Source organism: Oryzias latipes, chromosome 7, assembly GCF_002234675.1.
Source record: "Oryzias latipes chromosome 7, ASM223467v1".
NCBI lineage: Eukaryota > Metazoa > Chordata > Actinopteri > Beloniformes > Adrianichthyidae > Oryzias > Oryzias latipes.
Window position 1 is genome coordinate 32,642,704 of NC_019865.2, and position 13,714 is coordinate 32,656,417.

At 47.7% G+C, this 13,714-nt stretch overlaps 1 protein-coding gene and 1 long non-coding RNA gene across 2 annotated transcripts; both read left to right on the forward strand.

Moving 5' to 3' along the window:
• Positions 1–4,059: 4,059 nt before the first annotated feature.
• LOC110013472 lies at positions 4,060–5,776 on the forward strand. Its single transcript, XR_002288609.2, has 2 exons — positions 4,060–4,267; positions 5,389–5,776. It is a non-coding gene; the product is annotated as an uncharacterized LOC110013472 (long non-coding RNA).
• A 6,998-nt stretch (positions 5,777–12,774) lies between these two features.
• Positions 12,775–13,426, forward strand: cnp-3 (C-type natriuretic peptide-3). Its single transcript, NM_001104683.2, is given in 2 exon segments — positions 12,775–12,879; positions 12,966–13,426. Coding segments are annotated over 2 exon segments (339 nt in total). The 5' UTR covers positions 12,775–12,801; the 3' UTR covers positions 13,227–13,426.
• The last annotated feature ends 288 nt before the right edge of the window (positions 13,427–13,714 follow it).

Here is a 13,714-nt window from a genome sequence, read left to right on the forward strand (position 1 = left end):
CTATTAAAATACAAACAGGCAACATAAAGTACTTAGGTATAAATATCTCCTCTAGGCTTTCTGATCTACTCAAGCTAAACCACACCCAACTACTTAAAACAACCGAGGCTGATCTCACTAGATGGAAAACTCTACCCATTTCTCTAATCGGGAGAGTTGCAGCCATAAAAATGATGATTCTCCCAAAAATTAACTACCTATTTTCAATGATTCCTTCCAAACCTCCAACTACTTGGTTCAAATCATTAGACTCATTCATTTCCCAATACCTCTGGGAAGGTAAACCCCCACGGATTAGTTTAAAAACTATTAAAAAACCTAAAGATAGAGGAGGACTAGGCCTTCCAGACTTCCAGGACTACTACTCCGCGAACAGATTGTGTTATGTACAAAAATGGCTGAATCCTGGTGTGCTGGATGAATCCTGGCTAGACATTGAACAAAATCTCTGTGATAACCTAGATATTTCTAATTTACCTTTCTTCTGTTCTAAAATTAAACAACACAAATGCTTCAGAAGTTTAAACATCAGCTCATCCTTAACAGCTTGGTGGGATTTTCTTAAAAAAAACAACCTCACATTATTTCCATGTAAACTTACCCCCATTTGGAATAACCCTGACATTTTGATTAACAAAAACATGATTCATTTTGCTTCATGGAAGAACAAAGGAATCCAGCAGTTCCAGCATATAATTCAGAATAGAAAATTTATGTCCCTCTCAACGTTATCCTCAACCTATGGAATTAATATAAACAAATTTCTAGAATATCAGCAGCTTAAATCAGCTATAAGCACTAAATACTGCCTGACCCAAATAGACCTAGACCCTCCCCTTACAGTAACACATTTCATGGACCTTAAAAATCCCAAACTCACCTCCAAAATTTATAAGATGTTATCAGACATAGATGAAACCATTTACTTACCCATGACAAAATGGGAGTCTGAGCTATCATTGAATTCTAGTGATCAATTTTGGCTACAGATCTGTTTGAATGCCTTTAATATGACCAAAAGCCCTAATCTGCAACTTATTCAATACAAGATTCTCCACAGAACTCACTACACCGGACAGAGGTTATTTAAAATGGGTCTCAATCAGTCTGCTACATGCACACAGTGCATAGGTAACAACATAGACGACTATTTGCATGCCCTGTGGGTCTGTCCACCTGTCCAATCATTCTGGCGTAAGGTTTGTGAGGATTTATCAATCTGGTTTAATCATAAGATTCCTGCTTGCCCCAAATTCTGCTTATTAGGTGACCTGAATAACATCAACATGGAATCTAACAAGGCTTATATGGTTCTCACCGCTGTATGTATCGCAAAGAAAACTATCCTCCTAAACTGGAAATCTAAAAATAATCTTAGCATCAACCACTACAGAAACCTCATGTCAGAGCATATTAGTTCAGAGATAATGTCCTCCACAAAAAACCTGTCGGCTTCAGACTCTCCCTGGCTCCAGCTGGTTAGTCACATCACCTAGTGGGGGTGGGATGGTGATAGGTTGAGCCGGGTCCTGGCTGGTTGGGTGGGCCGGGGTGGGTTTGGGGGGGTGGGCTCTGCCGGGCCTGTCGTTCTCCCGGTTCGGGGCTCTGGTTGCCTGGGTGGGGTGGTGGTGGGGGCGCACACTCTGCCGGCAACTTGGCAGGGGTTCCTGGGCGGGTGCCTGCTGGGCGCAGGGTAGGCAGTGCGGCTGACCGGGAACGGCGGCCGGGTGCCGTGCTGGGTGGCTGGTCGCCGTGGCGGGGGCTGGGGGGGGGGGCTTGGGGCTCTGGGGCCTGGGGTCGTCTGCCCGTGGCCGGTGTTTCGCCCGTGGCCTGTAGTTGGCGCGTGGCCTGGCCCCCCGGGGGTCGGCGCCGCAGTCACAGCAGGGGTTAATGGGTTCACTTGGGTGGGTTTATTTCATTATTATTATTATTATTATATTAATTATTTTATTATTATTATTATTATTATTATTATTATTAGTATTATTAGTATTATTAGTATTATTATTATTATTATTACTTATTTATTTTTTGGGGGGGGGGGGCCTGGGGGGGCAGTGTGCTAGTCCTTAGGGGGGCCAGGGTATGAATGGTGGGGCTGGACCCCCTGCCCCCCCGTTCTGGCACCGGGACCCTTCCTTGCTGGCTGTCTCTCGGCGCCGCGAGGCTCTGGCCTCCGACTGCGGCTGGCTTGGCGTTTCTGGCTGCCCGGCCGCTCTGGGAGGGGGGGCGCCTACCGCGGCCGGCTGGGGGGCCGGTCGCTCGGGGGAGCCTTTTCCCCCGGTTGTGCCCATCCGCCCGCTCCTCCCCGCTCTCACCCAAACAAATATTGCACACAGGCACATAGGGCCCCGGGATCTGGATGGGAGGGGTATGCTGGCGGGGCTCACTGGGGATGCCCCTCTCTGGGTTCTCGTTGGCACCCGCCCTCCTCTCCGCTTTTTACTTGCATATTAGACACTCTGATTCATCTAGGGCCTTGTGGAGAGGGTCTGGTGGAGGGGGGCACGGTGAAACATCCGTGCTCACCTTTCGCTGGCCCCCCCACAATTTTAACTTCCTCTGTAGACACACACACTGCATGCTAGCAGCACACACACAGCAAATACACACCACTCACAGAGGGACTCCGGAGTGGGGGGCTTTGCGGCTTGGCAGCGGTGGATCCCCCCACACTGGTGACCTCCTATTTTACCTGCAGCACACACACAGCACTCCCACACCTCCATACATGGGTGGGGTCGGGGGGGGGCGGCCGGTCTTCACCCGCCTGGTCCTCTCAGGGCGGCCGGGCTTATGGGTGTCCTGTCGGCTGCGGGAGGGGTCGGGCATGCGGCGCTGGGGGTCGGCCGGCTGGGGGGGGGGGGGGGGGGGGGTTGCTGCTTGGCGGCGGGGGTAGGGAGGGTAACCAGATGATTGTGAGTATGTGTGTGTGAGTGCATGGGTAGGACCGACCTGGGGGCTGGCTCGCTGGGACCCTCTGGGGCTTTCCCTCCCCATCACAGAGAGGGGAGGGCACTGAGAGGGTTGGGGAGGGGGGGTCAGATATTATGGCGGGGGGGGTGGTAGTGCGTAGGGTTTTAGGGGGGTGGCTGTGGCTGTGGGTGCGTGGCGATCCCTGGGTTGCTAAGGTCGCGGGCCTGGGCTGGCTTGCGGGGACGGGGCGCCGGTCGGGTGGTGGCCGGCTCTTGGGTTCCGGGGGCCCTGGCTTCGTCCTGGCCTTTGTCTCGGTGTCCGGCGCCCGGTGGCCCCCATGGCTGCCGCCTGGTACGGCTAAGCGCTCCTGTCTTGTGGCCTGGGGGCCGGACACTGGGTTCGCTTGTGCCTCTGGGCATTGGGGGGGCCCCTGTAGGGGGGCCCTCTCTGTGCCTGGCTGGTGGGGTGGGCGGTCCCCTCCTCCTCCCCTCCCGGGCTGCCTGGGTCCGGATGCTGGGGGGGCTTCTGGCCTGGGGGGCTCTCCTCCCCTCTCCTGGTCTGGCTGGTCTGGCTGGGTAGGATCTGGCTCCCTTTATGAACACACGGTTCACGTCGGCAGCATGCATGTATCTCCACCCCCACGTGCACGTGCACACTCCACACTGCTCCCTGTCTGCTTCATCCCTCCTCCTTACCTACAGTGTATTGATGGACAGTTTTTTTTTCTCGCTCATCTTAGTGTCAGATTTTCACCTTTGATGTAACATTCGTCTTTCCAGCAGATCTGGTATAATTGTTACAGCTTAAATTAATAACTTAGTCAAATCAGTGCTTGTATCCCCCACCTTTTCACCTTTCTTCCTTTTACTCTCTTCCACCCTCCCCTCACATTCTTCCCCTCTCCCTCCCCACACACACTAAATGTAACAAATAAATAAAAAATAATACGACAAAAAGGGGTTTATACAAATCTACACTCTAGTTTCTTGAAGCTATATAACCTCTTTTTGTGATAGTAAAACCTGTCCAACACAAAAAAGCCTTCAGCTCTAATCTGTTTGCTCAGCTGTTGGACAGAACAAGTTAAAAAGAGAAAAAAAAAAAAAAAAAAAAAAGCAACATTGACTGACAATCTATTCCACATTTTTTTGTGTAAGTGGAAGAGCAACAGGTGGAACTAATATGTAATCAACAAGAACCACTCCAGGAGTGGTTCCTTTAGTGGTGACCACAGACAACTTCTCCATCCTTGTTTTTTCTTGCTAATGTTTTGGTGACTCTTGAATGCTGACAGTGTTGTCACTCCAGCGGTACCATGAGACGGCGTCTACAACCCACACAAGTGGCCCAGGTAGTGCAACTCATCCAGGATGCCACATTAATGCGAGCTGTGACTCCATGAAGGTGGTATGAGGGCCTGATAACCACAGGTGGGAGTTGTACTTACAGCCCAACACCGTGCAAGATGTTTGGCATTTGCTAGAGAACACCAAGATTGGCAAATTCACCACTGGTGCCCTGGGCTTTAACTGATGAAAGAACGCTTCATACAGAGCACACCTGACAGACGTGACAGAGTCTGGAGACGCTGTGAAGACTGTTCTGCTGCTGAAACATTGTCCAACATGACCGTCTTGGCAATGGGTCAGTAATACAGATTGGGGCGGCACAGCTCCTTTATCCTATTAGACATGACCAAATCCTGCTAATATATAACAGAAACATAATCATTGAGAGGAAACATGGAAACTTACATGCTCACAAATGCACAGTGTCAAAGAACCAGAAGAGCAGGTCAGTGTCTTCTGGTTGCATTTGAAGAAGTGAGTTTTAACTGAGAACATTTAACTAAGAATAGGTATAATTTTAACTGCAGCATTTCTGCATTCAAATGTGTGGACTGATCAGAGGAGAGGTGTGTATCATGGTTTGAGTCTGAAGACTTTTGCATTTTTATTTTAACAAAGATTTATTCTGAGCACAGACAGTGGTTAGAGGTCAGACCAATCCAAAGTGTCGCTCCAGGTGGAGGGCGGCAACCTGTCTAGAATGCAGAGGCAACCATTCATGAATTTAAAGTCACAAAATCGATTGTGATTGGCTGTGAAGAAGGAAGCCTATTTACTATTTGGTCCAAAGTAAAGGCCTAATTTATGATTGTGTGTTGAGTGACATAACAACCCAGGTCTTTATTGAAATGGCACCAAAGTTTAAATTTGATTTATGGTATGGTCTCTGTGCAGGTTGGCTGTTGCTCCTCCTGGATGAGTCTGTTAGCTGCCTCCATGTTGTCATAGAGTCTATAAGGAGCTGCTTCTTAATGATTAAAAAAACAAGTATTTAGTTTTACAAACAAGAATAGAATTCTGTCCTTGCTTGATTCTCTTTAAGAAGCTCTTTATCCTACACTGGTTAACCGCATTAATTTCATCTGTTTTAACTGCTTATCTGAATAAAGACACCTGTTTACAGCCTTTAACAGGCAGACTGTAACCTCTCCACTATGACCAAGAGCTTTCTGAGGATCCAAGAACGAGATTTTCTGCTAAGGGAATAGAACAACACATCTGTTTGAAGGAAAAAGATGTCTGGGTATTGGACAAAAGCCTCCGTCCATCAATGAGAGCATTGAGGATGCAACATGGCTGGATCTTTCAGCAGGACAATGATCCCAAACACATCACCATGGACCTGTGGACCTCAATCTAATAAAGAATCTGAGGAGGGAGCTGAAAATCCAGCAGCCCCAAAACATCACAGCTTTAACCTCTGTCACTGAAACCAGGGTTACATTATGAAGTACTGAGCAAATCTTATTTTCTGCTTTACTTTAAAAATAAAGTTTTTATAAATCAGAAAATGTGATTTTTCTGGATTCTTTCTCTAAATTCTGAACCAAACGCAGCTTTTTAAATGGGACAAGTTGCAGAATCAATGATGGTCAAATAGTTTTTTTCCCCCCAAGTGTATTTGTTACTATAAAAATTGAGAAGCACATGAAGCTGATTCCCCACCGCACAAAGGTGAGGAGAGTCAAGACATACGTGAAAACCTTCAGACTCAACAGCAGATGTTTGTCAGAGAAGATTTGGTTCGTTTTTCCTCACCACAGCCACGTTCTCAGCTCTGCCGCTCTCCCATGTTTGCAGTCCAGCACCATTTCAAGGAGACCACACTGCTTGTCCCTCCAGAAGCTTTTTTACAACAAAATAATGATCAACCAAACAGAAATGTCCTAACCTTTTATGCTAAAATAGATAGGAGAAGGGATGCACATGTGTAAACCCACACACGTGTACAGTTTAGTTTAGGCAGCTGCAGATGGGCAGACATCAATGTCTCAGTTTGGACACTGACTCATTTCTTCTCTGCATCTAATTTAGCTAAATCATTACAAATACAATGTCCGTGAATGGACTGACTGTTTTGACCTTCTTTCAGTCCACTGCCTGCTCATTTCCATAAGGCGCTAATCATTCATTACCTTTCCAAAAATAGCGGTCAACACTTGCCACTGTAAATAAAATTCAGATCCGGCTCAATTTTTAACTGCTTGGCATAAAAACTATTCCTGGTCCTGGGTTCCCTTTTGCACCTAGGAGGCTTTCATGAGGGGGAGGGGGCTTACAAAAGAGACTTTTGGAAGTTTTATCAAAGTAGAAGGCAGTTTGTGTCCTTTTACTTTAAGAGGACTCGCACAGGTGACATTTAACAGCAAATGTGATGGGACAGTAAATGACAGCCTGACATTCATCAGGCCTTCATCCCTCTCTGCTTGTGGGTGGTGTCAGAAAACACTTTCAAACTTTCACTCAACTCAACTTTCATTTTCTTTTCGCTTCAGATCCATGAAGCTAAAATAAGAACATTCACGTCAGAGCGGCAAGAAAACAACTCTGGACAAGTTAGTCTGTCTGTCCTTCCATCAGGAGGAAACAGTAAAAGCAAAGAGATGATGGATCTGTTGAAGAAGTTTAAGGACTACAACCCAGAAATGCACACGTTTGTTGATAGAATGGCAGTTTTGGCCCATAGATGTTGATTTAAGGGAAAAAAAATCTTAAGCTACGCGGTGGAGCAGTGGTTAGCACTCTCACCTCTCAGGGAAAAGGCAAAAGACTGGCAAACTGTCCAGGGTGTACGCCCATCTCCAGCCAACAGTAGCTGGGATAGGCTCCAGCAACTCTGCAGCCTGAAAGGAATTCTGAAGATGGAGAGACTTGACGTTGTATTATTTTCTGTTAAAAGGGTATTTAGTTAACACAATAAGTAAACAAATTCATCTATCTAGATAAAGAAAGGAGGCACCGATACTTTTCCATATTGAAATGGTCAGCATAAGAAGAACATTCATGAAAACTCCCAACCCACTCCAGTTCAAAGATCAAGAGGATAAGTAGTCAAAAGCAGAACAAAGTCAGGCCTGTTCGGAACCAGAGCCTTCAGCCTGACGACACTGAGCCTTGACTCCTAGAACAGATGAGAATATGAAGCCTAATCCTTTGAAAATTATCAGCTGTTTGCCAGCTCTGAAGTGATCCATGTTCTCCTGATCCGTGGAAACAAACATGTTCAGATCTGGGCCAGCAGAACTGACAGTTCCAGACTGTTTTTCCCTCATCATCCAGTCTAAAACGTTGCAGGTGTTTAACAGTTTTTACTGAAGTTAAGATTAGAAAGCTGTCTCCCCGAAAAACTTTAAAAGGCCTCCATATTTTATTTTTCCATTAAACCGTAATCCTTGTGCTATCCTAGGCACTTTAACATTGGGAGTTGGGTCATCTAGACCCACTAGACAGTGCTCTGAACCTTTTTTCTTCAATGATTTGTGATCTTCACTGGTATCCATGGATTACATGAAATCTTTCCACCTTTATCCACCTTTGTCATGGTAGGGAGAACATGTCAGTGTAAGGGTGGGGTCATAGGATACCACAAGGGTTAAAGAAGTCCCTCTAAGAGAAGAAAAAGAGGAGATAATCCACCTGAACTTCAGCACTGTCATGACTTGCTAGGCGGGACAGGCCCAGATGTTGGAACCCGAAGGAAAACACAGGTAAGTAAGATGGCAAGTATTGAGTTTTATTTTTGGCATGGCTAGGACTCGTGGCGTGACTGGAGGTCTTGGCGTGGCTTGGAGTTCTCAGGATTTTCAGTGAGGATAAGTCTGCTCTTGGAGAAGTGTGACTCAGGTGAACACTCGTGGTTTGAAGTCCATCAGGGGCAACGAACTGACAATGAATGCTGGAACTGGATCTCCTTATGAAGGGTTGGTGGATGATGAGGTGAGTGGTCACAGCTGGTCCACATCAGGAAGCAGAGCAGAGAGGGGAGGGGGAGGAGAGACTGCCAGAGGCACCATGACAAGCACAGCTTCTTCCCTGCCGTGGACAAACCGCAGACGTGAATCCAGTAACAACAAAACATTACCATGCTTCACATCAGCAAGATGTTGTGGGCGGCCGTGGTGCAGCGGTAGGGCGGTCCACCCCTAATCGTTAGATTACAGTTTCGATTCCCGCCTTGCACGCCCATGAGTTGATGCATCCTTGGGCAAGACACTGAACCCCACCTTGCCTCTGGTGGTAGGCGGGCGCCTGTGTTCGGCAGCGGAGCCGCCACCAGTGTGTGAGTGTGTGTGTGACTGGGTGAATGGGTCTGTGACCGTAAAGCGCTTTGGGCCTTGTAGGTAGAAAAGCGCTATATAAGTATACGCCATTTATCAAAAAAAGGATCAGGCATCAACAGTGTGGTTAGTTCCTTCTCCTCCTTGTTGCTGTGAAATGTTTCTCAGCTGTAATAACTTTTTGTGTAACCTCGATCATTTTGCTGAAAGATTTGGGGTCAGCAGGTTTCAGCTTGGTCCTTCTGGGAGAAGCTGGTGGGACAGGTTGATGTTCCGCTCCAGCTTCAGTGTGAAGGTACCTTGGATTCTACCCTTATGCTCAGCAGCAGGGAAGTCCTTCACAGCTGCTGAGTCAAACAAACAAGCATCACTTCAGCAAGAATTCACATGAAACATGTGAAATCTGTCCGCTGGACCAAAGCCACGAAACATTGACTCACATGAGCCTTGAGTTTATGCGACCACCTGATCCGGCTTCTGCAAAGGCTTCACCTTTTGAACTGTTTTCCCTCTGCTGGTTTCTTCTGTCAGCGTCTGTCTGACAGAATCACATCTGTACTTTAATGGGCCGACACATTGAATTAGGGAAAAGCCCATTCTCTGTGAAAAGCACACGGAGCCTTTAGAGCTGCCCTGCAGCCTGAACCAATTTCACATGACAGCCCTCCAGCTGAGAGCCGTCCAAATGTTAATTAGCTGCCCCCCACCTCCACCACAGCACAGCCTCACCGGGGCAAGGATAATTGTTCATCATTTAGCCCTGCTGGCTGTCTGCAGGGCAAAGTTGGAGGAAGCGATGAGGCATGAGAGTGACTAATCGCGTCAGAGCATCTTCTTTTTATTTTCAAAGCGTGCTTTGACAGGATCTATTCCCTGAGTGCTGCCATAACATCCGCCACAACATAAACTGGAATATTTTTTACACTACTCGCAAAAAGTCAAGAATACTGTGAAAAACTCAGTGGATGTATTGAACACAGTTTTTTTTTCTATAGTATTGTGGTGATATACTCACCTCATGTAGTGTTTTCCTCATGATGGTCTCAATGAACCGAGTGTGTGTGACTCATTTGGGCCAAAACCAAAAAATTCTAAAAGAAAGACCATTTCAATGAAGCAGCAGTGTCAACAGTTGTTTGGTGGGTCTAAAAAGCTGTTTTAGTCATGAACTCACAGAGATACGTAACGGACGAGCAGCTCCACCTGGCCATAGCGCCTTCAGGTTGGTGGTAGACAGTCAGGTGTTGCAGGTGAACTTGGTGAGTCTCAAAGTGTCATCAGCAGACTTGCAGTAATACACAGACCTACTGTCAGAGTTTGTGACAGACCCAGGAGTGGACCCTGCCAGTGATAGACCACAACCATGACCAGAACCTAAAGACCTCTGACCTCAGACATGGTTTAGCAAACGCCACACAGCTGCAGGCCCGTTTACCAGGTGTGAGGGGTACTGGGGTCTCCAGACAAACCATTCACAACCGACTCCACCGCTTTGACTTAAATGACGGACGACCGTTGCAGGTGACTCCACTGACACCAATACACCGCCGTGAACGTTTGCAGTGAAGACCATCTGACCTGGACAATGCAGCAGTGGTCTACTGTCCTCTTCCCTGATGAGTGTCGGGTCGCCTTCCACAGAAATGCCGGTGGTCAGCATTGCTGGAGAAGGCGAGGAGAATGATACGCCAAGGTCAACATGGTCCCCAGGGTTTGGTTTGGTGGAGGAGGTGCAACAGTCTGGACTGGCATCACCAGTCAGAGCAAAACCTTTGGGTGGATGGTCCAGTCACTGCACGTTCTTACCTCAGAGACATCACAGAAACATCATCATTCCTTAATTCCATCAGAACACCACCAACTCTCCGTTCATGGATGATAATGCGCCAGAATTATCACAGCTGGACTTCAGGAAGTGAGAGTTCCTCATATGGTTCAGCCACCAATGACCCCTGACCTAAACCCCATAGAGCAGGTCTGGGACCAGCTGAAGCAGAGACTGGGTGATCGGACCCCACCCCCAAATGACCTGGTAGAACTGCATGTCGTACTTGTGGAAGAGTGGAACGCATTTACTCAGAACAGCATCATGAGGTTAGTGAGGAGCATGAACCATTGCTGTCAAGCTGTCATTGCAGCAAATGGGGGAAATACCTACTATTGACATGGTCAGTGTTTGTTGTCATTATTGTCTTCATTTTCTGCGTAATAAATATCAAACTACAATAATGTTTCTACTCGTTCATTATTAGCTATATCAAAGGGAACTTTTACATATTTCATTAAAATTCAGACCAAATAAGAAAACCACTCACGTAAATAACTATATTCATAACTTATTGTGAGAAGTGTATTTCAACCTGCAGAGTGCCATTGTTTTCTATGGATGAGTGTGTGTACGTGCGTGTGTGTGTGAGTGCATGTGTGGGTGGGTGTGTGTGCTTGTGTGTGAGTGCATGTGTTTGTTTGTTCATGTTTTATTCATACTGTTAATAATAAGTTCTTTCTGCTTTTCTAAGACTATCATAAGAAAATAGACACAACAGCTAAATCCGTGTGGATCCATAAGTCTGACAGTCTGGCTTTGCTTGGATCACGAGGCCAAACCTGAGTCTGAAGGCAGAATGCTGTTGGTTCATGCTCATGCAGCCCACTCTCCCCCACAACAGACCGTTTTCCCATGATGATGCTTGATGAGCAAAAGTTTCTGTCTGATGCATCTACTGACTCTCATTTTGAAAACAAAACAAAATCTTAGAATAGCTCTGTTTCCACGACTCAAATGGGCAAAACTTGATCAAAATTCTAGAAATGTTGAAAAAACACACTTTTGAATTTACAGTGTGTCAGTGTGTACTGTAGTGTGTCATAAATATGCAAATAAACACAAATTAATTCACGTGATAAGTCATTCCTAAACACGGATGTGAACAATACCTTGATTCACAGCAGATACCTTCACATTTCTGTCTGTCTTTATTTCATTACTATGCATGGAAGAAACAGAGAATGTTTACAGATGGGATGTAAAAAAGCCTCGATAACCACGTCTGCTTCATGAGCTCATTCCGTCTCTCCCGGTATGGTGAGATTCCCCTACGCTGCAACGAAGCCGCTTTCCGAGGTTCCCTCTGTGTCTCTGTGGCCCACATTAGTTTGAGAGGGGGAAATAAAACAGGAATCAAGCTAGGGGATCTTTTTATTATTGTCTCTATGAAAATAACAAATATTTCATAAGATTTAGGAGGCCCAAGCTGGCTGCCTCCCCATCCTGCAGTGTCTCTCTGTCTGCCGGCAGGCCCCCAGGGACCCCCCAGCGCAGTGAGAGCGATCGCTCCAGCCCCTTGGGCCCCTTCGACTGGCTGGGGGCCTGTCCAGGCTCCATCCCTTCTTCACCCAACAGTAGCTGGGAGAGTTTCAGCAACCCGCCGCCCCAGCAGGTTCAGAAAATGGATGCAAAATGTCTACCTGTGCAGAGTTGTTGATCACATGACTCATTTGATCCAAAAACGTGTTTCCATTTACTAAATGTGTGCATTTCGATGTGTGCATTTAAAAGCCCAAACACTTTTTTTGATACATGCAAGTTTTTTTCAGAAATTGACTTGTTTCCATTAAGCAAATTTACTATCGCAAATCCAATTAGCACAATGTCCTAGGACCTAGTCAAAGGAAACGCGTCTGAAGAAAACTTTGAGGCTTCTGCTTTTAGCCTGGCCTGCTGGTTTTGACAGGTTGCTGCTGAGGTCCAGGCCTTTGACTTTCACTGAAACCTGCAGAGCTGCATCATCAGAGCATCAGCTTTCTCTTTATTCCAGCCTGCTGCCAGCTGTCTTGTTGCTGGGGGGTTAACTTTTCCCTCCTGGTCTCTCCTCCTCTGTGGAGTGATGGAAGCTGCCCTCCTCCCAACAAACTCATGACCCCCTCCCCATGCAGGACCTTACAGTGAATTTAGCAGAAAACAATTCCTGCAGATCCGAAGCTTATGAAGGAGCTCGTGCTGTTTGTGGTCACATTTACCAACCGAGCTCCTGATCCGGGTCACGTATAGGCTACGCGCAGAAACCCGGTTTCAGTTCTGGAAAAGTCCACATGAGCGTCGGTGCTGCAGCTTCAAGGGGCGGAACACCTCAGTCAGCTTCCTCTCCCACGGGTGGGGGCATTAGTCACGGCTCATTAGGTGAGGTGACGGCATGAGGGGCATAAAAGCGGACCTGCAGCGCTGCGGAGCCACAACAGACCGGAACCAGAACCGGACCATGAGCCTGCGCGCCTTCATGCTGTGTGTGTGTCTGCTGCTTCAGAGTGTCGGAGCCAGACCCGCTTCTGAGCTACAGGTAAGTTCACCTGTTTTGGTGGGAGGGGGGGTAACTAAGGCGAGCGCGTGCGCTAACATACGCTCCTCCCACCCCTACCCCCACAGAACCTGGAGCGGCTGCTTCAGGACCAGCTCAGCTCCACGGAGCATCCCGAGGAGGACCGGCTGGACAGGACGCGGGAGGAACCGCAGCTGGGGGGTTCCTCCTCGCGGGAGGCGGCAGATGAAAGTGCGCTCACGCGCCTCTTCGCGGACCTCCTGAGGACCTCGAAGCGCTCGTGGGGGCGCTATAAGAAGGGCGGGATGCGGAGCTGCTTCGGAGTCCGGCTGGAGAGGATCGGCTCCTTTAGCGGACTGGGCTGCTGAGGTGGGGAGGGCGCATCAAATCCCCCACTGTCCAGATCGTCCCGCGCGGGGGCTTCTCCCCCGCCTCTGTTTTGTCTGTGTCCACAGGCGCATGAGTGGGAGCGCCAGGTAGCTGACGCGCGCGCACGCGGGTGGGGGGGGGGGGGTCTTTGGTGATGCTCGATGGTGTCAGTCATGTTGCAGTAAAACTTTGATTCTGCAGTGATGAGTGTCCAGGCTTTTTTGTCTCTGACCCAAACACCTGACGCCGCAGGTGACCATACGCACGCGCACTGAAGAGCTCGGAGAAGCTTCTCTTGCCCTGCACACCCCCTCCGACAGAGTTCGCCCATGCCTTTTGGGTTTTTGAACAAACTGTGTCCGTTTGAAAATAATTGCTGATTTTATCTATGAGTTGAGCTGCAATTCAATGTTTGGCATATTTATTTATGTATTTATTATTTGTGCTGTAAAATGGAAACAACATAAAGTCATTTGGGATCAATTCT